General features: G+C 39.8%; 1 protein-coding gene across 1 annotated transcript in view; it reads left to right on the top strand.

Annotated features, from left to right (window-relative positions):
• HPGD (15-hydroxyprostaglandin dehydrogenase) overlaps positions 1-25,458 on the top strand; it is a 156,257-nt gene that overhangs the window by 91,586 nt on the left and 39,213 nt on the right. Inside the window, exon 4 of the mRNA XM_073606525.1 lies at positions 1,143-1,239. Coding sequence (XP_073462626.1) covers positions 1,143-1,239 — 97 coding nt within the window. The remainder of the gene's footprint in view (positions 1-1,142; positions 1,240-25,458) is intronic.

Here is a 25,458-nt window from a genome sequence, read left to right as displayed (position 1 = left end):
GCTGCCAATCCGTGCCCATCAGTGGTGCTCTTCATCTGTGTTGCTTATCAGTGCAGCCTATCAGTGCCGCCTCAGTGCACATCTGTGAAGGAGAAAAATTACCCGTTTTGCAAAATTTTATAACAAACTATGAAAAACTTTTTTTTTTTTAGAACCCCTGTCAGATTTTACAGATTTTTTATGTGAAGCTCTGTTGGAGAAATGTTCCCACGTATTCTGTTTTTCTTCACCAGGAAGTGAGGCAAAATTCTCTAAGTCATAGAGTGTCCTGTGTATAAAGCAGGGTATACGTGGACTGAAAATACAAGCTGACTTTCGGACCGTGTACGCCACTGTCTGTTCAACAGAGACCAGTCTAACCAGCTTCTGTAAAATGGTCATGCTGGTAAACCAGCATTTGATTATTGCTTGCAAGTCCTAATCTGTGTATCCTGATGGGTGGGTGGGGAGAGAGTCCCCGGTCTCTGCTGTCAGAATACAAAGACACAGGAGGAAAAAGCTTGTGTTGATGTGGAGCTCAGGTTTCTTTCGTTCAGAGCCTACTGGTTGAAAAAAAAAAAAAAAAGTGTATACTCTGCTTAAGACCGTATGATATCTTATTACAACCCTATTATCACTGAAAGACTTTTTTTGCTGTGTGTGTGTGTATTTATGTGTGTGTATATGTATATATATATATATATATATATATATATATATATATATATATATAAATATAATGTTGTAAGGATACAGCAGTGGCCCAGTGTAGTATAGTATCATGGTACATATTTTTTACTCTTGGTGGACCATAGCAAAGTCAGCTTTATTTTGTCAATAAAAAGCTATAACAACCGATTCTGTGACTTACTATTTCAGTAACTGTACATAAATAATGCACACATATATCATTATTCCTGAAATGGGGTGTATAAGATCCTATGGATTGTTTCTACCTTAATAGGCTGCTTACCAGGGGCTATTGTATATATGTGTAATGTTCCTCTTATAGGTCTTTAGCGGCTTAGTTTTCAATCAGTAACGTTTTTAACTTGCTGTGCTCTGTAGGCAGTCTCTGATTGCAGGTCCTGTACTGGAAATGGCACTAGAAATGAATCTATGATGGATGTATAGCAATTACATTCCCACATTTTCTATTTCAGATTTCGGTTATTAGAGGAACATATCTTGGCCTAGAACTCATGAACAAGAAGAATGGAGGTCAAGGAGGTGTCATAATCAACATATCATCTCTAGCAGGTATGACATTGCCAATAATAGGAGAAGATGTTTTTTCACATGTACAGAATACAGTACATACAGCTACATGTTACAGTATTCAATACATGAGGAAGATTACTGTGTCAGTCATTCCCCTTTTTCCAAATGATTGTAATGATAATAGTAAGCACTTTTCCCCAATTCATATTCTGCAATCAGCCCATATTTACTGGTACTTGTAGGGCAAAACTCTAGTTAAGCAGCTAAATTGACAATTGAAATGTGTACTATATGCTTTTTTTTAAACATGAGAGAGGTCAGCACTAAAAAAAAAAAAAAAATGGGCAGCTTGCAGTGGGTAAATATACAATACCCAAACAAACTGATTAGAAAAATAGTGCAGAAAAAATGTGTGTACCGCGCTAGTTGATAAAGAAAAACAATACAAAACAGCTGCAGGTCAAAAATGTGAGATATAACACAAATCAAACAATAACTATAAAAACGTGAGCAGGGCTACAGAAAATAAAACATAATGTGTAAAATCAGGATCAGGAGTCCATGACGGACCAGAATGAACAATATAAGTGCAAAAAAATTGGCATAAAAAAAAGTGTTTGTCAGCATAAAAGGGTGGTAAAAATTAGTCCCCGCAGTGAAAATATAGGAATAATGGAAATCCCGTGCCAAAACTCCTCCAAACAGAATAAAAGTGAAATAAATCGGTCACACCAAGAGCGACTTGTGAAAAGATCCACCACCATATGTCCTAAACGCTTACCAGATGGCAAGCTTTAAACAGCTTGTAGGTAGCCAGACAATCGATGGTAAATAGCGTCACACCAAGACCTCTCAATGAAGGGCCAAAGACATACAGGGTTGCTCCATCCAAATAACGATCAGTAGGCAGGACCCAGAAAGATAATGAAACCACAGCTCTCCATAGTGTAAATCAGTAAAATGAAGTTTAAATAAAGCTTAAAAGTTGCACTTACATGCGTATGGTAGATAAAAGCATAGACACGAACAATAGTAGCAGCCGGCCGGCTAGCAATCACCCGTTCGGGATGAGGCAGTCAGCGATGACGTCAGCGCGTCAACCTTCCAGATGTACGTTTCGTCTCACGAAGACATCGTCATGGGAACAGGCGACATGCTGAGTCATCGCATATATATAAGCAAACAGACTCGCGCCCCGTTGTGAAGCATCACCGGCGGAGCCTGATCTCCTGGACAAAAAACGGAAATGATAGAGAACATAATTTTGTATTCATTGTACTTGGAGCCACATTACAATGAAAATAATATGTATCGGACACCTTACAGAAGAATTGATAATTTACAAAAAAGGTAAGTATTTAGTAATATAGATATATAACAGGCATAATATACAAAAATCCACTACGCCATCTAGTGGGAAAAAAATAAAAGAATGTCTGCATGAATAACCAAAAAGGGAATTGAATAATAATAAATAAATATATAAATCCATGCAGAATGAACTGACCAGGACACAGAGGACTAAAAAATCTCCTAGTCAGAAAATAATAATTATTACTCTTACATTACTTGTTATAAAAGTCTCATAAAAAATTAATAAATAATGGATGTAAAGAAAAAAACCCACAAAAAAATATTACTGACCAAATGAATCTATGCCAGATACCGTCCATGGAAACAGAAAAAAAATAATATATATCTGCAAAAAGTATATACAAAAAAATGTATTTTGAAAAAAAATGAATAATTATATGTATTATGAAAGAAATAAAATATAATAAATATGTAACAAAAAATATTGATAAAAAATAAATTAATGGTTCTATACATTACGGTTATCCTTTTTATGAATAAATGGGACCCGGGATAAATCACAATAACATACCGAATATAAGCATGGCCACCGAGGGTTCACAACAGGTACACATATTAAATGAATAGCAATTAGGAGTGATCAATAAATGCATTAAGATCCACCTCTACGTTGAGTCCAAAGGGTGTATAGCTTCTTAATTTGTATATCCAGGCCATTTCTAGCCTTGAGATCCCACATATCAAAGACCCACCCCTCCAGTGAGGGGTGTACTTGTCAATCCCCAAGAAAATCGTCTTGGCAGGATTTTGGTTGTGGGCCTCAAGGTAATGTCTGGAGACTGGATGCTTGGGAAAACCAGTCAAAATGTTCATCACATGCTCGTTTAACCTGACAGAGAGGGGACGTTTGGTCCTACCCACATACTGCAGTCCACATGGACACTGAAGTAGGTAGACCACCCTCTCTGTCGAGCATGTGAAGAACTGTTTGATCTCGAACTCCACTGAGGTGCTAGTAGAAACAAACCTATATGTTCTTCTATGTGCGCATCCACTGAGAGAACATACCCTACATTTTCTGCATTGGTAGAACCCTGTCAGATTCTCAAAGAATCCTATCTTGTTAGAGGGAAGGTCAAGGATATTAGGAGCCACTCTCCCTCTCAGGGAGGAGGCCCCCTTATATATCACTTGTGGTCTAGCAGGAAGTACACTCCCCAAAGTATAGTCATTGGTGAGGATGTGCCAATGTTTCTTAATAAGTTTGGCCACACTATTATGCTGTATCGAATAGGTGGTTATAAAAGGAATGAGGGTGTTCTGTCTTGATTAGGTACTTTGGCCTTCAACAGGTCTTTTCTGTCAATTATTGATACCTCTTCAAGAGTGCTTCTAAGAGAGGTCTCAGGGTAGCCCTTCTCTTAAAAGCGTTTGAGAATATCAGCCTGAAGTAGAAACTCACCATGATTGGAGCAATTACGCTTGAGGCGTATGAATTGGCTCTTGGGTACAGATCGCAGCCACGTTACATGGTGGCAGCTATCAGTAGATATATAAGAGTTGCGATCAGTGCCCTTAAAATAAGTGGCCGTAGTAAACTGACTGTTTTTGACCCCAATCTTCAGATCCAAGAAATTTATCTCAGTTTGACTGGCTACATAATTAAGGCGAATACCTCTTTCATTAGTGTTTAACTCGCCCATAAAAATATCTAGTTCATCTCGGCTACCATCCCATAGGAGGAGGATGTCGTCTATATAGACGACATCTTCCTCCCACAGGGCCATGAAGAGATTAGCCAAACTGGGGGCATATTTAGCCCCCATAGCGACCCCTCTGTCTTGCCTGTAGAACTGACCCCCAAACCAAAAGTTACTCCGGGTGGCCGCAAAATGGAGCAACTCCATAATAAAACAGATTTGCTCGTCAAATAATTCTGAATCATGTCTTAGAAAATATTCGACTGGGAATAGTCCCAAATTGTGTGGTATCACCATATATAAGGATGTGACATCTGCTGTAACTAACCACCAACCTGGGTTGGGGGTATAGTCAGCTAATAAATTCATCACTTGACGTGAATCTTTGATGTAGGAGGGCATTTTAGCCACCAAAGGTTGTAAGTAGAAATCTACCTGCCCACCCGGGATGTGATGAAGTCAATGCCACTTACAATAGGGCGTCCCGGGGGGCAGGTAGGATGTTTATGAATCTTCGGTAAATAATAAATCACCGGAGTACGTGGGGCTTTGGGTATTGAACGCAATTTCTCTTTACTATTAAGAATGCCTTGTTCAAAACCCCTCTGGATCAAGATTTCTAATTCTTTTTTATATTGAACCTTGGGGTCTGATCTGAGGGGGGTATAAGTATCCCAGTCACTGAGGATTTTATGCATTTCGTTGAGAAAATCTTTTCTGTCCAAAATTATGATCCCACCCCCTTTATCAGCCGGTCTGTTCACCAACTCCCCGTTCTCACATAGAGAAATGAGACCAGACTTCATCTCCCTATTAAATCTCGCCCTTTTAAGGGGCATCTGGTCCAAATCTCTTAATACCACATCCCTAACAATTCTTAGAGAAGGGGCTAAAGCGCCCGGAGGGTTGAATAGGGAAGCGTTAGAAAGCCCTGAGTGGCGGAAATCATTAGAAATAACCTCGTCACTCTGGGTGGGTCTAGAGGCCATGTACCTTTTAATATTCAGCCTACGTATAAATTTATGTACATCAATGTAGGTCTGAAATGTATTCAGTCCTCGAGGTGGTGCAAACTTTAAGCCTTTATTTAGTAAGAGTTTTTCGGAGTCAGTCAAAACGACTGTTAAAAGTTAAGTATTCCATCGCTGGTTAGGGCTTTTTTCTTTTTAGTTCGTAATCGCCTCCCCCCTCTAGATCCTCTCTTTGATCGGCAGACCTTTTGGTGCCCTGATTGGGTTTGTGAAAACCCCAATGCTGATGGTCGTGATTAGAGGGACCTGGACTAGCAGATTCACTCCGGTCTTTGGGGATAAGATGTTGGGGTACAGGGATAGAAAAAAAGTGCAGCACCTCCAAAACAGAGTATTACAAGCTTAAAACACAATGCTCAAAAAACATCTGCAATGCTACAAAAAAATCTGTGTAAAAGTCTAAAGCGAAAAAGTCCAAATATAAATATCACTGCAGAGAAACTGTCTTCCACAAGCTAATACTGTCTTCTACCAGCTAAATACTTCCAACCACACATGAGCAACCGAATTAAAATGCATTCACCGACATTGAGCCCACGTTTACAACAGGCCATTTTGACATGTCAAATCGCATGTCAAATTGGCGCTTATTGCCGGCAACAGCATCGTCCAAATCGGTGCAACAACGACTGTATGGCGCCGCACCAATTCTCAAAAGTAGTTCCTGCACTACTTTTGGCGACTTCGGGGGCGATTGATTAGACATCTGTGCATGAACCCGCACAGATGTCTGTCAAATTGCCCCTAAAGTCCGACTGAAATGCCAGTTTGAAATTGTGCGAGATCAGGAAAGCAGCGACATGTGCAGTTGTACCAACCAGATCCCTCGCACATGGTCAACCATCACTGCACAAGCAGGGGACCACATATAATGAAGTATATTTATTAAAAAGTGTAGATATCACATAAAAAGGCAAAAGGCTTCATCCAAATGCCAGTAAAATGACTGTTATGACAAATTAAACAGTGCACTTACAAAGAAAGCCACCAGTTCCAAGCATGGCAGTGGTGGCGAGACGTCAGCGTGTAGCTCCTGCAAGATTGATAGAGTGGGGAAGTATTCAATGTCAGTTTGTTTTAGCTGTTTTTTTGTTCCAGAGAATGAAGAGGAAGGAGAATAAATGTTTACAAAATTAGGGAAATTCCCATCATAGACCTTTTTTTACAGGAACCAGTGTCCCCATTAAAAGATCTACTCTCATCTCTGGTAACAACTGTAAAATTTTGAATATCACTTGCTGTTTCATGGTTACTAGGACAAATAGAGAGGGTGGATCTACCTAATGGGCACAAGGAGTGATTGAAAAACTTGACAGGGCTCCCCTACCCTTCGATTGTCCCTTTTTGAGCAACCCTTCAAAAGTGACCCCTATAGCAGGGGCATAATTTCGACTCTATATGTCCGGTTGCTTGAACTCCCAAACACAAACCCCTACCACAATACTCCCCCAATGCTTGTGACTGTAATGCTATCAGCACGCACTTGTGTGGTGGGAATGCCCTGTTGCACATAAAGCCAAACTTTTTGATACCCACATAGCCCCTGACCCCAACATGGCGCTTCTGAATAACAAACCCCTGGCTATAACCCACCGTAAATTCAAACGACTCCTCCAAGTCACCACTGCGGCTAAACAAACGTTTGCAAAAGCATGGAAATCTCCCACGCTTTGTGTCCTTGCAGTGATGCATAGAGTAACACCAGCAATGATCCACACTAAGATAGAGGTCATTCTGTTGGATAGAGAGGCCAAGTATGAAAAACTTTGAAGTCCTTGGTTAGCTCACTCTTTCAGCTGCATTCCATTAAAGACCCCCCATCCCACAACCAACTACTGGTTACTTCCCCATCTCTTCCTGTTCTTTCTTTTGCCTTTCTTTCCTCCTATTCTTTCCTTCCCCCTCCTATATTCCTTTGATGTCTCTGGACACCTCTAATTTCTTCTTCCACAATCCATAGCATCCTGACATAGCCTACATTCGATATTTTTCTGTAGGCCCTCGACCTACCAAAGCCTCATCCCCACGTTTTTTCAGCCCAACGGTCCTCATGGTAGTCACCCACTTCATCCCATTAGATAATTTCAGAATTCACGTGTCTTAAGATAATCCTTTCAGTTCTTACTTGTTCACTTGGCATGCGTTCTTATCACTTGGTCTGTAATTAATACCTTATTTCCTCAATAGCTATCTTGTTTTTTTCTCTGTTAGACACTTTACATTACAAACTGTTCATTATCTTTATTATGATCAGTTCTTGTAAATCTTTTACTACTTCTTCAATAAAATATTTGAACAAGGAAAAACTTGACAGGGTTTCTAACCTTTCCCCATTCTATCTAGAACTACAAAAGAACTTGCTATAAATATATTTAAAAGATAAGCAGGGGTGTGGGTTTCACAAAAATGGTTGGGCAAAAGTACACATTTTTCGTGTAAAACAGTAAATATATTAACAGTATTTCAACTGTGTATTTAGCTGTTTTCATGAAGTTTCACTTTAAAGTAAAAACTGTCCAGCTAAATTTAGAAATGTTGGTTTATTAGAAAGAATCATTGGTAAGATCCTTCAGCTGAAGAGTAACTCTAGGCAACAAATAAAATTAAAAATTGTGAAACAATAGGACTTTCTTTACTTACCAGTGCAGCAAGCCCATGGAGGCTCCTGAGCACTGATCCTATGTCCAGCTTCTGAGCAGCAACTCAACACTATATTTGAGTTGCACCCCCGTTGGCTGATGGTAGAATGGATCAGGCATATAGGAGGGGTGGCATGGAGGAACACAGTGGGTGAGGTGCAGAATGGGGAGCCTGGTAAATTCAAGTCACAACATGAAATGACAAGCTGCCACTGAAGCACAGTAAACCTATCCATAAGTGTGATGGGAGTCACTTTGGGTGGGGGGGTTGTGGAATCCAGCTTACCTTGGAGAGCTCTGGAAACTCCGTGCCCAGCTCCCCCGGCCCCTCCTATGTGTAAATCCCCCTGTGTCCATTAGGGGCACAGGGTGACCGAGAACCCCAGTCTGATCTGTGCTAGTCAGACTCGCTGTACGGCCACACTGGAATGTTCTATATATGTATATATTGTGTGTTGTCTCATGCTGTTGGACTCTCTGCTGGGATCATTTGGGGTGTGGCTGTGTCCCATTGTTCTGTTGTATCTGTCTGTCTTAAAAGTGTATTATGGGATAAATGTTTGTATTGGTGTTCCTGGCATATAAACCGGGGGCAGGGCAGAGAGGGGAGGAGGGGAATCCCTCCAACAGCCCTCCCTGCTGATAAGCTGCTCTATTGTTTAAATGTTTCAATGCCTGTGTGTCCCTGATTGCTGACTAGACAGTTTACCCCGCCCTGAATCAAAGGGGGGGGATTGTCCCTGGGTTGTATATCTGTTGTTACATGTGTTTGAATAAAGAGTCTGTTGTTTCCACCCTACATTGAGTTACGGCTAATGACTGGGTGCTCTGAGGGATCTTGGGTCGTGTGGTACCGGACAGAGGAAGCATTTATGGCGGGTAGACTCATCTTGAGTATGGGGGTCCATCACAATAAGTATGTATAAATGTATTTTTCCCCTCTCTTATAAGCCCCATGGTCTTCATGGGCTCTATATTTAGTATCTACATGTGTCTAATAAGAAATCTGGTCATGGCATGGTTGAATATCACAAAATCCTACTCAGATGTGAAGACCTTTTATGTACCACTTTTGCCTACTCAACAGTAAAATTAGTAACTAACAATAATCACTAAAGAGCAGTACTACAGCAGGACAGGATCTACTCCTTTAGTTAATTCATCCCAGTGTGTTTAATGTGTGATTATGTCATTATGTTTACTTCATTTGCTTTAAGGCATGCACATGAGAACATCATGTTTATTGTGATTTATATCTCACTTTTGTGGTGCTGCTTGACAGTTTACACTGTAATGGTGGTGATTGATATGATTTATTTTTATGTTTTTACGCATGCGCAGTATTCTTCCTTAATTTAGTACCTATTTAGTACCTAAAAGTGTCTGGTGAGTGTATACTGAGGCTTACAAAATCTTCCACTTCCGGGGCCATAGTGGGTCATCCTGTGCAAGAGTAATTCGAGCAGAGATGTAAAGAAACCATGACTACAGATGCATTTTGACTTATATAAAAATTATAAGGCTGTCAGACCAGCTTTAAACAAGACATGTGCTTGTAATCAAACTAATACCATACCAAATACCATTAAAAGCCCAGTTCACTTCTAGTCCATTTATATTGGTTTCAATCTCAAGCCCAGTGAAGGGGACAGTTTTGGACCCCAGATTGCATTTTTATACTCTTTTGATTGTCCCCTTGACCTTTATTGGAATAAAGTCTAAATATCTGAACCTTTTAGCAGTGGTGTGGTGCTTCATTTTACATTTTTGTTACATTACAAATGCATTTTGACTTGCATGAGTGTTACATAGTCATTTACATAATATAGATTGTTTGTTGAGATTACCTTAGTAGTGCGTATTTGTGGCCAGCTGTGCTGAGAATGCAGGTCTAGGCTGGGCTTTACCAAACATTTGCACATACACCACAGTGTTTTCTTTCCAAGTTGGGATTCATAATAGCAGGAAGCCCTGACTGTCACAGGGCCACCACATGGGGTTGTAGTAAATAACAGCTATAGAAGGGCCAAAATTGTTACATATTCATGTTATACAATAATGTGTATGAAAAGGTAAACTATTTATCTCAGTAATGGCTTTCTAGATCCTATAGTTCAGTCATTATTAGACTAAAGCTTTAAAAAACAGAAAATAAAAATCATTAAACACACAGTATGTCCAGCTCTGTGGTCGTACTACAGCAAACAGAGGGTGCAGCTTCTCTGGGTCCCATAAAATCCGGGCTAGACAATCACTGTTGCTTTCCTTAGGGCCTGAAAATGAGTTCAGAAGGAAGAGCATGTGTTCAAATGTCACACTAGAGCAATATGGCTGTTAGCTACACTATTACCTACTTAATATGATCCATATGTGATCCATATGTTTACTTACAGTATCTCACAAAAGTGAGTACACCCCTCACATTTTTGTAAATATTTTATTATATATTTTCATGTGACAACACTGAAGAAACGACACTTTGCTACAATGTAAAGTAGTGAGTGTACAGCTTGTATAACAGTGTAAATTTGCTGTCCCCTCAAAATAACTCAACACACAGCCATTAATGTCTAAACCGCTGGCAAAAAAAGTGAGTACACCCCTAAGTGAAAATGTCCAATTTGGGCCCAAAGTGTTAATATTTTGTGTTGCCACCATTATTTTCCAGCACTGCCTCTTAGGCATGGAGTTCACCAGAGCTTCACAGTTTGCCACTGGAGTCCTCTTCCACTCCTCCATGATGACATCACGGAGCTGGTGGATGTTAGAAAACTTGCGCTCCTCCATCTTCCATTTGAGGATGCCCCATAGATGCTCAATAGGGTTTAAGTCTGGAGATATGCTTGGCCAGTCCATCACCTTTACCCTCAGCTTCTTTAGCAAGGCAGTGGTCATCTTGGAGTTATGTTTCGGGTCGTTATGTTGGAATACTGCCCTTAGGCCCCGTCTTCAAAGGGAGGGGATCATACTCTGCTTTGATATGTCACAGTACATGTTGGCATTCATGGTTCCCTCAATGAACTGTAGCTCCCAAGTGCCGGCAGCACTCATGTAGCCCCAGACCATGACACTTCCACCACCATGCTTGACTTAAGGCAAGACACACTTGTCTTTGTACTCCTCACCTGGTTGCCACCACACACGCTTGACACCATCTGAACCAAATAAGTTTATCTTGGTCCCATCAGACCACGGGACATGGTTCCAGTAATCCATGTCCTTAGTCTCCTCATCTTTAGCAAACTGTTTGCGGGATTTCTTGTGCATCATCTTTAGAAGAGGCTTCCTTCTGGGTCAACAGCCATGCAGACCAATTTGATGCAGTGTGCGGCGTATGGTCTGAGCACTGACAGACTGACCCCCACCCCTTCAACCTCTGCAGCAATTCTGGCAGCAATCATATGTCTATTTCCCAAAGACAACCTCTGGATTTGACACTGAGCTCATGCACCCAACTTCTTTGGTCAACCATGGCGAGGCCTGTTCTGAGTGGGACCTGTCCTGTTAAACCACTGTATGGTCTTGACCACTGTGCTGTAGCTCACAGTTTCAGGGTCTTGGCAATCATCTTATAGCCTAGGCCATCTTTATGTAGAGCAACAATTCTTTTTTTCAGATCCTCAGAGAGCTCTTTGCCATGAGGTGCCATGTTGAACTTCCACTGACCAGTATGAGAGAGTGAGAGCGATAACACGAAATTTAACAAACCTGCTCCCCTTTCACACCTGAGACCTTGTAACACTAACGAGTCACATGACACCGGGGGAAGGAAAATGGCTAATTGGGCCTGATTTGGACATTTTCACTGAGGGGTGTACTCACTTTTGTTGCCAGTGGTTTAGACATGATTGGCTGTGTGAGTTATTTTGTGAGGACAGCAAATTTACACTGTTATACAAGCTGTACACTCACTACTTTACATTGTAGCAAAGTGTCATTTCTTCAGTGTTGTCGCATGAAAAGATATAATAAAATATTTACAAAACTGTGAGGGGTGTACTCACTTTTGTGAGATTCTGTATGCAGAGCAATATATTAATGAGCATGTCCATAAAGGGACCATTCAACGTCCTTATGTTTCATTATACGCTTTTCACTTTACTAAACAGACAGAAGATAATGCTAGAAAGAAATGTTTCCTAAGTCAGTTTAATAAATATACTGTAAATCACTTTAATGAAAGTATGGGAATTGTAATCAGAAACACATTTTATTTGAATAAAGTGGGATGTTCAGAAGAGTAAATGCTTGAATCTATGAAATGTAAAGATATATATTTGCTACCTAATATTACTCCACTACAATTTATTGTCACATAATGTTAGAGAGATACCACTGAAAATCCATCAAGAGAGACAAATGGATCCACATGCTTATCTTTTAATTACAAACATTTGGACATAGAGACTTATATTATAGTGCTCACTTTCCAATTATGCTTGTGACTGAAGATATTTGCAGTGAAGGTAGACAAGGACTGCCCCATCTGTGGTGTGTCTTCTCATTCAGCCTAAGTGAATACATTGCTTTGCAAAGCTACAATAAATTATCCAGGTTATAAACATATCACCCATCTATTCTCTTAAGGCTGGAACCATAATTCATAGTCCTTTAATTCAAGTCCTGCATCTATTTTACAGCTCTTTTTTTTTGAAGGGCCATCATATGTATTTTGGCAAATTTTGTAGCACATTTAAAAATTAAAAATGTGCTATTAATTAGGTTGTTAGGTTTGAGATGCCCCCCTCAGTCTGCTCCATTCATTTTCTCTCCTTAACTCCTTCCTGATTTTCTGTGATAAGTAAAATATTATGTTGTTATTTTATTTAGGACTTATAAAGCACTAACAGATTGCACAGTGATTTACAAGATGAAGGCAGACAGTGCAGTAACGATACAATTCAATACAAGAGGATTACTAGGGCCCTGCTCAGCAGAGCTTACAGTCTAAAAGGGAGGGTCACATGATACAAAATGTAATAAAGTGTTAGGGATGATCTGATGAAGAAAATAAAAGTTCAGTTATTAGGGAGAGGCAGGATAGGCTTCTCTGAGGAGATGGGCTGTTGGAGACTGCACAAAGCTGAACAGAGTAGGAGGTAGTCAGATAGATTTTGGTAAGGAGTTCTGGAGGATGAGATAGGCTCTGGAGAAGTCCTGGAGGTGAGCATAGGAGATAGCGATGAGGGAGCTAGGGAGCAGGAGGTCTTAGGAGTGAAGAGATGGTTTGATTTGGTATTTTGAAAAGTTTAGTGATATAGCTGGGGGCATTGTGGGTGGCTTTGTAGGTTGTTGTTAGTATCTTGAATTGTATTCCTTGAGCAAACAGAAGCCAATGGAGGGATTGGCAGAGAGGGGTAGCAGACACTGAATGGTTGGTAAGGTGGATGAGTCTGGCAGCAGCATTCATGATGATTTCATATATCTTTTGTAATTTAAAGTGAATCTGTTTAAAAGTTTATCTATACCCAAAACATATTTTCTTTCTTTAGTTTTAGATAGAATGGGCAAAGGTTAGAACCCCTTTCAGGGTTTACTACTAGCTTGAGCTCTGTAGAGAGATTTCCCCTAATGTTTTGTTTTGGGGGCAACCTTTTACCAGACAGGAAGTGAGGAAAAATCTGCACCTGAGAAACAGACAACTATAAAAATGCTTACAAAGGTTCCAGCATCCCCCTACTTAACAGAATAAAATAACTTCTGTCTATGTCACTGAGATTTTCCCTCATGTCCTATCCTGTGGATAACCTTTTTACAAGACAAGTGAAGGAATCTGTCCAACCAAGTCTCCAATGTCCATATAATTAGGAGTTTGCATCCTTCCCCATGGTATTCCACACTTGAGCCTGATAAATGGCCACTCAGACCTTGTGGGAGGGTAGGGAGAGTATACATGTGTGCCCGTTATCTATACAGACAATGATATGATATATGAATAACGTATTGTTGGATGGATAGTATCTAATTTTGCACACTTTTTGTGTCTACCCATTTAAGCCTTACTGAACTCTCATGCCCATGCAGTGAATGCTTTAGGGCAATGGTTTCCAAACTGTGGCCCTTTGCTTGCCCTTTTCTGGCCTTTGGGGCACTATTTTCATCCAATGATACCAATTAAGGGGCACATTTCCTTCCAATTACACCACTGATGGGGCACAATTTTCTCCCACTGATACCAGCATTGGGACGCTATTTCTTCCACTGACATCAGGGCTTTTTTTTTACTCCCAATGGCCACAGTCTGGCCCCCTCTTAACTCTAAAGGAGAGTAACCTGGACCGTTTTATTTAGAGGTTCTGGAGACCCCTGCTTTAGAGGAATGGTGGCAGAGCTATTTTTTCTCATAAGAGTCTGCAGGAACCTTAGAGTATAAGAATCTACAGTTCTTTATAATTCTTCTTCGTTCGTTTGAAAAGAGGTGATTGTAGCCGTATTAGTGCACTTGCGACCGAAACAACTGAGTACTGTTCGTGATACTTTTATTTTCTCTGAAATAAATATTCAAACAACCACCCAATCTCAGACATAAACTAATCAGCAGGAAACTTCATTCTGATTATGAAGTCACAAATAATGGCAGCAAACCCTGCAATAAAAAACACTGCAAACTGTGCAACCCAATCCATCCATCTAATGCCCTGTACACACAATAGGATTTTCCAATGGAAAATGTGTGATAGGACCTTTTTGTCGGAAATTCCGACCGTGTGTAGGCTCCATCACACATTTTCCATAGGAATTTCCGACACACAAAGTTTGAGAGCTTGCTATAAAATTTTCCGACAACAAAATCCGTCGTCGGAAATTCCGATCGTGTGTACACAAATCCGATGCACAAAGTGCCATGCATGCTCTGAATAAATTAAGAGATGAAAGCTATTGGCTACTGCCCCGTTTATAGTCCCGACGTATGTGTTTTACGTCACCGCGTTGAGAACGATCTTCCAACAACTTTGTGTGACCATGTGTATGCAAGACAAGTTTGAGCCAACATCCGTCTGAAAAAATCCATGGATTTTGTTGTCGGAATGCCCGATCAGTGTCCGACCGTGTGTACAGGTCATTAGAGTGTCACAAATTATTGCTAGGTTGCTATAGCTAGCAATTCCTTATTTCGGCCAAGTCTTCTGTTCAGTACCAATTATGTCTACAGAAATGTCCTTAGCTCAACTGATGATTCAACTTTTAACTAGGAGTTAGGCCCCTTTCACACAGCGGACCGTATGTCCGTTTTTCATCCATCTGTTTTCGGATGAAAAACGGACATACAGTGGGGACGGAAAGTATTCAGACCCCCTTAAATTTTTCACTCTTTGTTATATTGCAGCCATTTGCTAAAATCATTTAAGTTCATTTTTTTCCTCATTAATGTACACACAGCACCCCATATTGACAGAAAAACACAGAATTGTTGACATTTTTGCAGATTTATTAAAAAAGAAAAACTGAAATATCACATGGTCCTAAGTATTCAGACCCTTTGCTGTGACACTGATATATTTAACTCAGGTGCTGTCCATTTCTTCTGATCATCCTTGAGATGGTTCTACACCTTCATTTGAGTCCAGCTGTGTTTGATTATACTGATTGGACTTGATTAGGAAAGCCACACACCCGTCTACATAAGACCTTACAGCTCACAGTGCATGTCAGAGCAAATGAGAATCATGAGGTCAAAGGAACTGCCTGAAGAACTCGGAGACAGAATTGTGGCAAGGCACAGATCTGGCCAAGGTTACAAAAAAATTTCTGCTGCACTTAAGGTTCCTAAGAGCACAGTGGCCTCCATAATCCTTAAATGGAAGACGTTTGGGACAACCAGAACCCTTCCTAGAGCTGGCCTGAGCTATCAGGGGAGAAGAGCCTTGGTGAGAGAGGTAAAGAAGAACCCAAAGATCACTGTGGCTGAGCTCCAGAGATGCAGTCGGGAGATGGGAGAAAGTTGTAGAAAGTCAACCATCACTGCAGCCCTCCACCAGTCGGGGCCTTATGGCAGAGTGGCCCGACGGAAGCCTCTCCTCAGTGCAAGACACATGAAAGCCCACATGGAGTTTGCTAAAAAAACACCTGAAGGGCTCCAAGATGGTGAGAAATAAGATTCTTTGGTCTGATGAGACCAAGATAGAACTTTTTGGCCTTAATTCTAAGTGGTATGTGTGGAGAAAACCAGGCACTGCTCATCACCTGTCCAATACAGTCCCAACAGTGAAGCATGGTGGTGGCAGCATCATGCTGTGGGGGTGTTTTTCAGCTGCAGGGACAGGACGACTGGTTGCAATCGAGGGAAAGATAAATGCGGCCAAGTACAGGGATATCCTGGACGAAAACCTTCTCCAGAGTGCTCAGGACCTCAGACTGGGCCGAAGGTTTACCCTCCAACAATACAATGACCCTAAGCACACAGCTAAAATAACAAAGGAGTGGCTTCACAACAACTCCGTGACTGTTCTTGAATGACCCAGCCAGAGCCCTGACTTAAACCCAATTGAGCATCTCTGGAGAGACCTAAAAATGGCTGTCCACCAATGTTTACCATCCAACCTGACAGAACTGGAGAGGATCTGCAAGGAGGAATGGCAGAGGATCCCCAAATCCAGGTGTGAAAAACTTGTTGCATCTTTCCCAAAAAGACTCATGGCTGTATTAGATCAAAAGGGTGCTTCTACTAAATACTGAGCAAAGGGTCTGAATACTTAGGACCATGTGATATTTTAGTTTTTCTTTTTTTAATAAATCTGCAAAAATGTCAACAATTCTGTGTTTTTCTGTCAATATGGGGTGCTGTGTGTACATTAATGAGGCAAAAAAATGAACTTAAATGATTTTAGCAAATGGCTGCAATATAACAAAAAGGGAAAAATTTAAGGGGGTCTGAATACTTTCCGTCCCCACTGTACATGTATCTCTATGGGATAGCGGATGTCAGCGGATGAACATCTGCTGACATCCGATGACATCACTCTCCGCTATGCTCCATTTCTGATGACGGAGGAAAACCCTACTTTTCCATCCGTCATCGGATCGGATAAAAACCGACTCTACAGTCCGTCTTCATGCGATTCCCCATAGAGGAGAGCGGCACTCTGACAGGTCGGTCCCTGCACGGTGTGCAGGGACCGACCTGTCATCTGCCTGCTCAGCGAGGATCGACTGAGCGATCCCCCGCTGAGCAAAGCGGAGCCCATACACGGACACATCCGTGTGAAAGGGCCCTTAAACTTCTACTTGCATCTGAGTGAGTTACCATATTACATCCTGGTTTGGAAAAAGTCCAGGAGTCCTTTCTGAACAATAACTGTTCTTGGATTACTCTACTTGTGTACATTTCAAAGTTCATTCTTTACTAAATACCATGGCTTTGAGTTTACCAGCCAAGTCAGCTTAATAATTTGGTGTACGTGACTATGTCATATGCAATGTATTGTAATTACAGCAGATACAGAAAAACACATTAAGCTTATTAATTCTGGCCTTGTTTAACTTAGTCATAGTTGGAATGATCTGTGCTGTGTGTTTATATCCATGTGCGTGTAGCCTCTGTACAAATATTTTGTACATCGCTAACAAGCGACTGTAATTAATAGGACCTTTTTTTATCTCTGTATGGGATTGTTCCAAGTGGACAATGTATGCAGTTATGTATATATACCATGTGCATGGCATGTTTTGTTACATTGCGTTATATTTTTAAATAGGTAGTAAAGACTCTCAGCTATGTTTATATAAATAATACATAAATGTGGATATTATTAAATGTATTTTTTCTCTGTAGACTTTAAAGCATATCTAAAACAACAACAAAAATATATTTTATATATTGTAGCTTATTTATGTTGTGGGTGCATAGTTTACATTTTACAGGATTTTTAACTTTATTTCCATCTGCCAGTAACACATTTAATGTCCTAGGGTGACAACGCTCACTCGTCATACTGCAAGCTATGGAGGAGTCGTGTTGTCACCCTAGGACAGAAAGTGTTTTAAGACTACCAAACACCTTACTCTTCTCATCTCTCATAAGCGAGAGTTGTTCTTGTTCTGTAGTTCATGAAGAAAACTGGAAACAATGCTAACTGATAAAAGTCAGTAGAGGAAATGGAGAGCTCAGGAAGTTTTAGCTCTCAGGATTTTCTGGCAGGATCAACAGGTTTTTTTTTTTTTTTTTGCAGTTATCAAAAAGGTATAAAAACATTCAGCGTTTTTTTTAACAGACCAAAAGGTACCAAATAAAAAGTTCATTGTTAGGGTTTATATACAATTCAGGGTAGATATACGGCATATTGTCCTTTTGTAAACCTTGAAATATAAAATGTAGTACAGTAGAATTTCAGTAACCTTTGTCTAGATCAGTGCATGCAGATGGTAAAACTGTATTTGCTTTTCCTAAATACAAAAGTGCCAACACTACCGTAGAATAATATATATTATTATATAATATAACCTATAACAAGATACAAGGTGAATTATGCACCTGCATTTATTTTGGGTTTCTAAGCAACCTCCCAGCTGTCCCTGGCTACTAATACCAAGAACTGGCACATAAGACCTTTTCCTTTAGCAGTGATACTCCTTTACTATTGTCATATCTAATGGTTAAGTATTTGCGAGAAAGCAGATGTGCAAGAATGTCTGCTCCCCAGCATCTAAGCAAGTCCTCAGCAGTCGAAGTGATTATCATATGCACACACCTTCTATTATGCCTACTTAGCAGTTTCAGGTATTGCATGTACAGGCCAAGTTTTTCATAGAGCTAGTTGCACAGATTTACTTATGATACGTTAATTTTCTGTGACAATGTTAACTAGTTTGTAAAAGACTACTTATTGCCTATTTTTTGCTGTAAAGCACTGCCGCAGACCCATCAGAGGCATTTTTAGACTGGAGAATTAATTAAGGGTGTCATAGACACCCTTTTTAATTCCATTTAGCAAGGAAAATATGTTGATAGGGAAAGATGTTATGCCGACATCCCGAATTGCATACACAAAACCAAACCCTCTATATTGGATTGTAAAGGGAAAAGAAGATATATATACAGTATATCACAAAAGTGAGTACACCCTTCCCATCTTTGTCAATATTTTGTTATCTTTTCATGTGACAACTCTGAAGAAATGACACTTTGCTACAATGTAAAGTAGTGAGTGTACAGCTTGTATAACAATGTAAGTTTGCTGTCCCCTCAAAATAACTCAACACACAGTCATTAATGTCTAAACTGCTGGCAACAAAAGTAAGTACACCCCTAAGTGAGGGGCCCAATAAGCCATATTCCCTCCCCGGTGTCATGTGACTCATTCATTTTACAAGGTCTCATGTGTGAATGGGGAGCAGGTGTGTTAAATTTGGTGTTATTGCTCTCTCATACTGGTCACTGGAAGTTCAACATGGCATCTCATGGCAAAGAACTCTGAGGCTCTAAAAAAAAGAATTGTTGCTCTACATAAAGATGACCTAGGCTATAAGAAGATTGCCAAGACCCTGAAACTGAGCTGCAGCACAGTGGCCAAGACCATACAGCAGTTTAATAGGACAGGTTCCACTCAGAACAGGCCTCATCATGGTCGACCAAAGAAGTTGAGTACACATGTTCGGCGTCACATCCAGAGGTTGTCTTTGGGAAATAGACGTATGAGTGCTGCCAGCATTGCTGCAGAGGGTGAAGGGGTGGGGGGTCAGCCTGTCAGTGCTCAGACCATACGCCACACACTGCATCAAATTGGTCTGCATGGCTGTTGTCCCAGAAGGAAGTCTCTACTAAAGATAATGAACAAGAAAGCCCACACACAGTTCACTGAAGACAAGCAGACTAAGGACATGAATTACTGGAAGCATGTCCTGTGGTCTGATGAACCCAAGATAAACTTATTTGGTTCAGATGGTGTCAGTGTGTGGCAGCAACCAGGTGAGGAGTACAAAGACAAGTGTGTCTTGCCTACAGTCAAGCATGGTGGTGGGAGTGTCATGGTCTGGGGCTGCATGAGTGCTGCCAGGACTGGGGAGCTACAGTTCATTGAGGGAATCATGAATGCCAACATGTACTGTGACATATTGAAGCCAAGCATGATCCCCTCCTATCGAAGACTGGGCCGCAGGGCAGTATTCCAACATAACGACCCCAAAAACACCTCCAAGTCGACCAGTGCCTTGCTAAAAAAGCTGAGGGTAAAGGTAATGGACTGGCCAAGCATGTCTCCAGACCTAAACCCTATTGAGCATCTGTGGAGCGTCCTCAAATAGAAGGTGGAGGAGCGAAAGGTCTCCAACATCCACCAGCTCTGTGATGTTGTCATGGATGAGTGGAAGAGGACTCCAGTGGCAACCTGTGAAGCTCTGATGAACTCCATGCTCAAGAGGGTTAAGGCAGTGGTGGAAAATAATGGTGGCCACACACGCTATTGACACTTTTGGCCCAATTTGGACATTTTTACTTAGGGGTGTACTCACTTTTGTTGCCAGCGGTTTAGACATTAATGCCTGTGTGTTGAGTTATTTTGAGGGGACAGGAAATTTACACTGTTATACAAGCTGTGCACTCACTTTTTTACATTGTAGCAAAGTGTCATTTCTTCAGTCTTGTCACATGAAAAGATATAATAAAATATTTCCAAAAATGTGAGGGGTGTACTCACTTTTTTGTGAGATACTGTATGTAAAATCAATATCAATTTTATTTGTTCAGAGTAAAAGGAGTATGAAAAGTTAATACAAGAAATTAATGCAGTCCTATAACATGTTAGTCATGAGTTCTGTCGAGGGAATCATGAATGCCAACATGTACTGTGACATATTGAAGCCATATTGGTGAGTCAAAACAGTCCCAATAGGTATAATTCATAATGTGAAAGACTGCATCATTTAAAAACAAAAAGTAGCGTTTTTGTCATTGACTGTTATCAAGGATCCACCATAGGTTGAGGGGGGAAAGGACGACAACGCCTGGCCACCTGATCTCTCACTACCGAGTACAGAGGAGACAGCCCAAACAAGCATCCACGCTTGGGACATTAAATGTGTATCTTGCCAATGAATCCCATAATAATTATCTGGTGCAGTTTCAGTGGTCAATCGCAGGCAATTCAAGGCTGTCTATTCCATTGGGTCGCAGCACCAAAAGAGTTGATGCTTGGTCCTGATTCATGTACCTATCAGACAAAATGTGTTTGTCCCCGCACCTAATACTCCTTCCTCAGAGCTCTCAATCCCTCCCCAGGCACTGCGCCCCCCACACCTACAAGCGCTTTGCCGAGGAGTTTTGTTTTGAGGAGAATGTCTAGGCTCATGAAGTATCTGCCATGCCCAGTGGGAAATGGGACATCTGGAAAACTGAGACCTTTGTGAACATTGTATAGATAACAGTAGACACATGTGAAGAGGTTCAATGACAATAAACACAATTTAACCATAGATATTGTTGACATTTTCAAGGCTTGTTATGTGACCAAACAAGATAAAATATTTATAAAGCTATTAAGCAGATTTGCTTTTGACTTAAAAAAAATATAAATATAAATAATTATATATAATCAATTAACCACTTCCATACCAGGCCTATTCTGGCACTCCTCTCCTACATGTAAAAATCATAATTTTCTTGCTAGAAAATTACTTAGAACCCCCAAACATTATATATATAATATATAGTTTAAATATATATATTTTTGTTGGATTACGTGTTTTGGAAAACTGTCTAGATCTTTTTTGTGATAGGCACACATGATATAACATGAAAGGCATGACAATTTAAAGAATTCATAAAAAAGAGACTGGGAAAAAAAAAAAATATATATATATATATATATATATATATATATATATATATATATGTGTGTGTGTGTATTGTGATCTACAATGACACAAAGATTGATTTGAACACCCGGGGCAACAAGTCATTGACATATCACTCTTATCCATCTTATCCATTATGTTTCTGTTTCCTTTTGAAAACTTCCCTTGTGTTTCTGGCACCAGTTGTCCAGCAGATGCTCAAATATATACAGCACAGCTAGGTAATTTACTGCACAAAGCAACATTCCCCATGATAGATTAACAACACATTGAATCAGAGCTACTTATAACTGTCCACAAGCCACAATGTTTATAGAAGAAAGGCCAGTTCTGTACTAACATCCTTAAAATGGATTCTGTTTCACACAGAATAACTATTTTTACATACTTGTGTTCTTTATAACTAACTGAAAAAGATGACTCTGGACATAAAATATAGAAATCGGTATTACTTTAGCTAAAATGTGTTGAATTCTCTAATATGTTGGATTACATGTTTTGGAAAACTATCTAGAACTTTTTGTGACAGGCACAAATGATATAACATGAAAGGGAGGTATTGATAATTTAAAAAATTTAAAAAAAAGAGACTGGGGAAAATTGCTCCTTTTTCTAATTAAAAAAAACATTTGTGCTAGGTAGATAAACATTGTATGCAATGAAACTAAAATGTAAGTGTTCCAGTCAATATATACTGTAGGTATCAAGTTATATAAAGATAATTTCATTTCCACTAAATCAAAACTGTGTTCTTGCAATAGGCAGGGGATATGCTGCAAAAATGTTAAATATTGCATATGCATCCTCTGGTACTAATGATATGTTTACTTAGGGTGTGTAACATGCAACAAGTGTAAGATGGAGGTGGATTTAAATAGGCTCAAAGTAATAATAGCCAGTCTTCTGTTTATAATCCCAGCTTTCCAAAACGCAATCTGCCTATTGTAGTGATGTCATTTTAGGGAGGAAAACAAGCTTTTCATAAAAAGATAAATAAACATCTAATATGGACTTAAATATGCAGAAAGCATCTTCTGCCATTTTGTAATGGACTAAGTGCCTAAAATTTTACTTTACTAATGAAGTGCTTAAAAGTTCAAAAGCATTTCAGATTTACCAAAGACTTAGGTACATGTGCCAGGCTGATGGACTCAGCAAGACAAATTCTCTATTTTATAAATTAGCAAGCAGTGTTTAGTCATAATGCATGCCTTGTCAACAACTAAATTATACCCAGAATTTAAAATCTAGTGTCCAGAAAATACATTCTGAAAATGTTATTGAGTCAGCAGTCCTGTGCTTTGTTATTTCTAAAAAACAGCTTGTCAGTCACCAGGCCAACGGTCGCCAAATATTGGAGATTTTGTTGGCTCAGTTATATAGCCAAGATAAGCAAAGTACTTTGTAGCTCTGCCATAGTCCTATTACCTTGTATTTAATTATTAAATGTCAGGTAGGGCATAGTTAAATTCATTTAGATTAATTGCTTTGTTATTTGCTTTCTGCAACCAGATTAATTCAAGTTATTGAATAGTGACTGTCACAGGAAATGGTAGTGTAAGAACTGTATTTATGTCTTATTTATACTTTATGCAGGCTTCATAGATGGAATATTATTATGGTGTAACTTTTAAATCATAAATGCTATGCCTGACAGAGACCACTTATATTTATAAATGCTTGGGATGCGTAAAAGTTACATCAGAATGATGATAAAACCAGCACAATTATCCAACCTCTAAATATGTTTGTTTGTTTTGCTATAATTGTGGTCAAGTAGTTTCTATGACATTTCTTGGTGGCTCAGCTGGCTGTGGAGATTAGTTTCAATATGTATTACTCATTTCCTGAATTATATTCAAATGCTTCCCCAACTGCTTCAAATGACCTTGGATTCTTCAATAGTGATAAGAAGAAATAAAATTTGGCAACTAATATTAGTGACTTTTAAATAATCTGTGGATTTTCCAGCCACAAGTATTTAGTAATATTAAAGTAAAGCTGCACTCCAGGCCGATTATAAAAAAAAAAAAAAAAATTCAGTTGTGTGTTCATTAAAATTCATCACATTTTATTGCTGGTTATGGTGGTTATGACAAATATTTTGCTCTTATGTACTTATTCTTTCCAGTAAAACCTTAGAAGCTAAATGATTACATTTATTTTTTAATGCAATAAATGAATGTACCTGCATGTGAGTTCAGTACAGGGGGTCCCCTAGTTACAAACATCCGACTTACAAACGACTCCTACTTACAAACGGAGGGAGACAACAGGAAGTGAGAGGAAATCTACCCTTAGGAAGGGAAATTCACTTCTGTAAGAACTATTATGGGGAAAAGGTACCTCCACTGATGCTTTATCACCAAGGCTTGTTTCCACAACAACCCAAAATTTTCAAAATCCAATTGTCATTGGGACAGAAAGTGAGGTGAAATCTTCTGAACAGGGGCACACACAGCAAAACAAATGTTACAGGGGTGTTAAACCTTCCCTATGCTATCCAAAAAGCTTAAAAATAGTTTTTTTGGCTGGAGCTACACTTAAAAAATGTACCTGTTCCGACTTACAAACAGATTCAACTTAAGAACAAACCTACAGTCCCTAACTTGTTTGTAACCCGGGGACCCCCTGTACCAGTATTTTGTAATCCCCTTTGCAACAGCACTGGTAGATAAGAGGAGGGGAAGCCAGAATTAGGAGCCAATAAAGGGTGCTGTGGTGACAGAAGGAGAGCGGAGTAAGTAGAGGAAATTAGCTTTTCAGATCTCTGCTACTACTTTACTACCTAGTAACACACTAGAGGGGCAGGGAAGTGACTTGTCTGTATTGCTTAACTGCAGTAGATAAGAGTCAGGTCAGCCCCCCCCCCCCCCCCCCGGGCAAGGTCCATAAAGACATGGATGAGCGAGTTTGGGGTGGAGGAACTTGATTGTCCTGTACAGAGTCCTGACCTTAACCCGATAAAACACCTTTGGGATGAATTAGAGTGGAGACTGCAAGCAAGGCCTTCTCGTTCACATCCATGCCTGACCTCACAAATGCACTTCTGGAAGAATGGTCAAACAGTCCCATAGACACACTCCTAAACCTTGTGGACTGCCTTCCCAGAAGAGTTGAAGCTGTTATAGCCGCAAAGGCTGGGCCAACTCAATGTTTAACCCTATGGACTAAGATTGGGATGCCATTAAAGTTCATGTGCGTGTAAAGGCAGGCATACCAATACTTTTGGTAATATAGTGTGTGTGCTTCAACTCCATATTCAGGTGTTTGCCTAGAATTTAGTTTTAAATAAAAATATATTTCTCAATTATTTTATATGCATATAATTTGTAGTTCTTTACAAATACATTAAAACATTCACATCAGTCCCTTACACAGGTAATCTACAGTATAATGCCCATAAATTTATTACAGATATGCACTTGTATGTTTCAATTAACTCACTGTAACAGAGTGCTTCAGTGTATACACTCATTGGGCAATTGATGAGGAACATTTTATTTTACTGGTTAAGGCCTTCCTTTGCTCTCAACAATCTCAATTTTTCATGGCATGGATTCCACATTCCACAGACATTCCTTTGAGATTCTTGTCTATGCTGACATGATTACATCACACAATTTCTGCAGATTTGTCCACTACAGATGAATGTAGAAAATCTCCTGCTCTAGCACATCTCAAAGGCATTCAATTGACTAGCCTACCATCTGTTTACCTTAATCAATATTTATTAGACCAGACTACATTTTTGTAGTCTTCAAGGATACAGTTTTGGTAATCCTA

Source organism: Aquarana catesbeiana, linkage group LG01 (genome assembly GCF_042186555.1).
Source record: "Aquarana catesbeiana isolate 2022-GZ linkage group LG01, ASM4218655v1, whole genome shotgun sequence".
NCBI lineage: Eukaryota > Metazoa > Chordata > Amphibia > Anura > Ranidae > Aquarana > Aquarana catesbeiana.
This window is presented reverse-complemented; position numbering and strand designations above follow the sequence as displayed.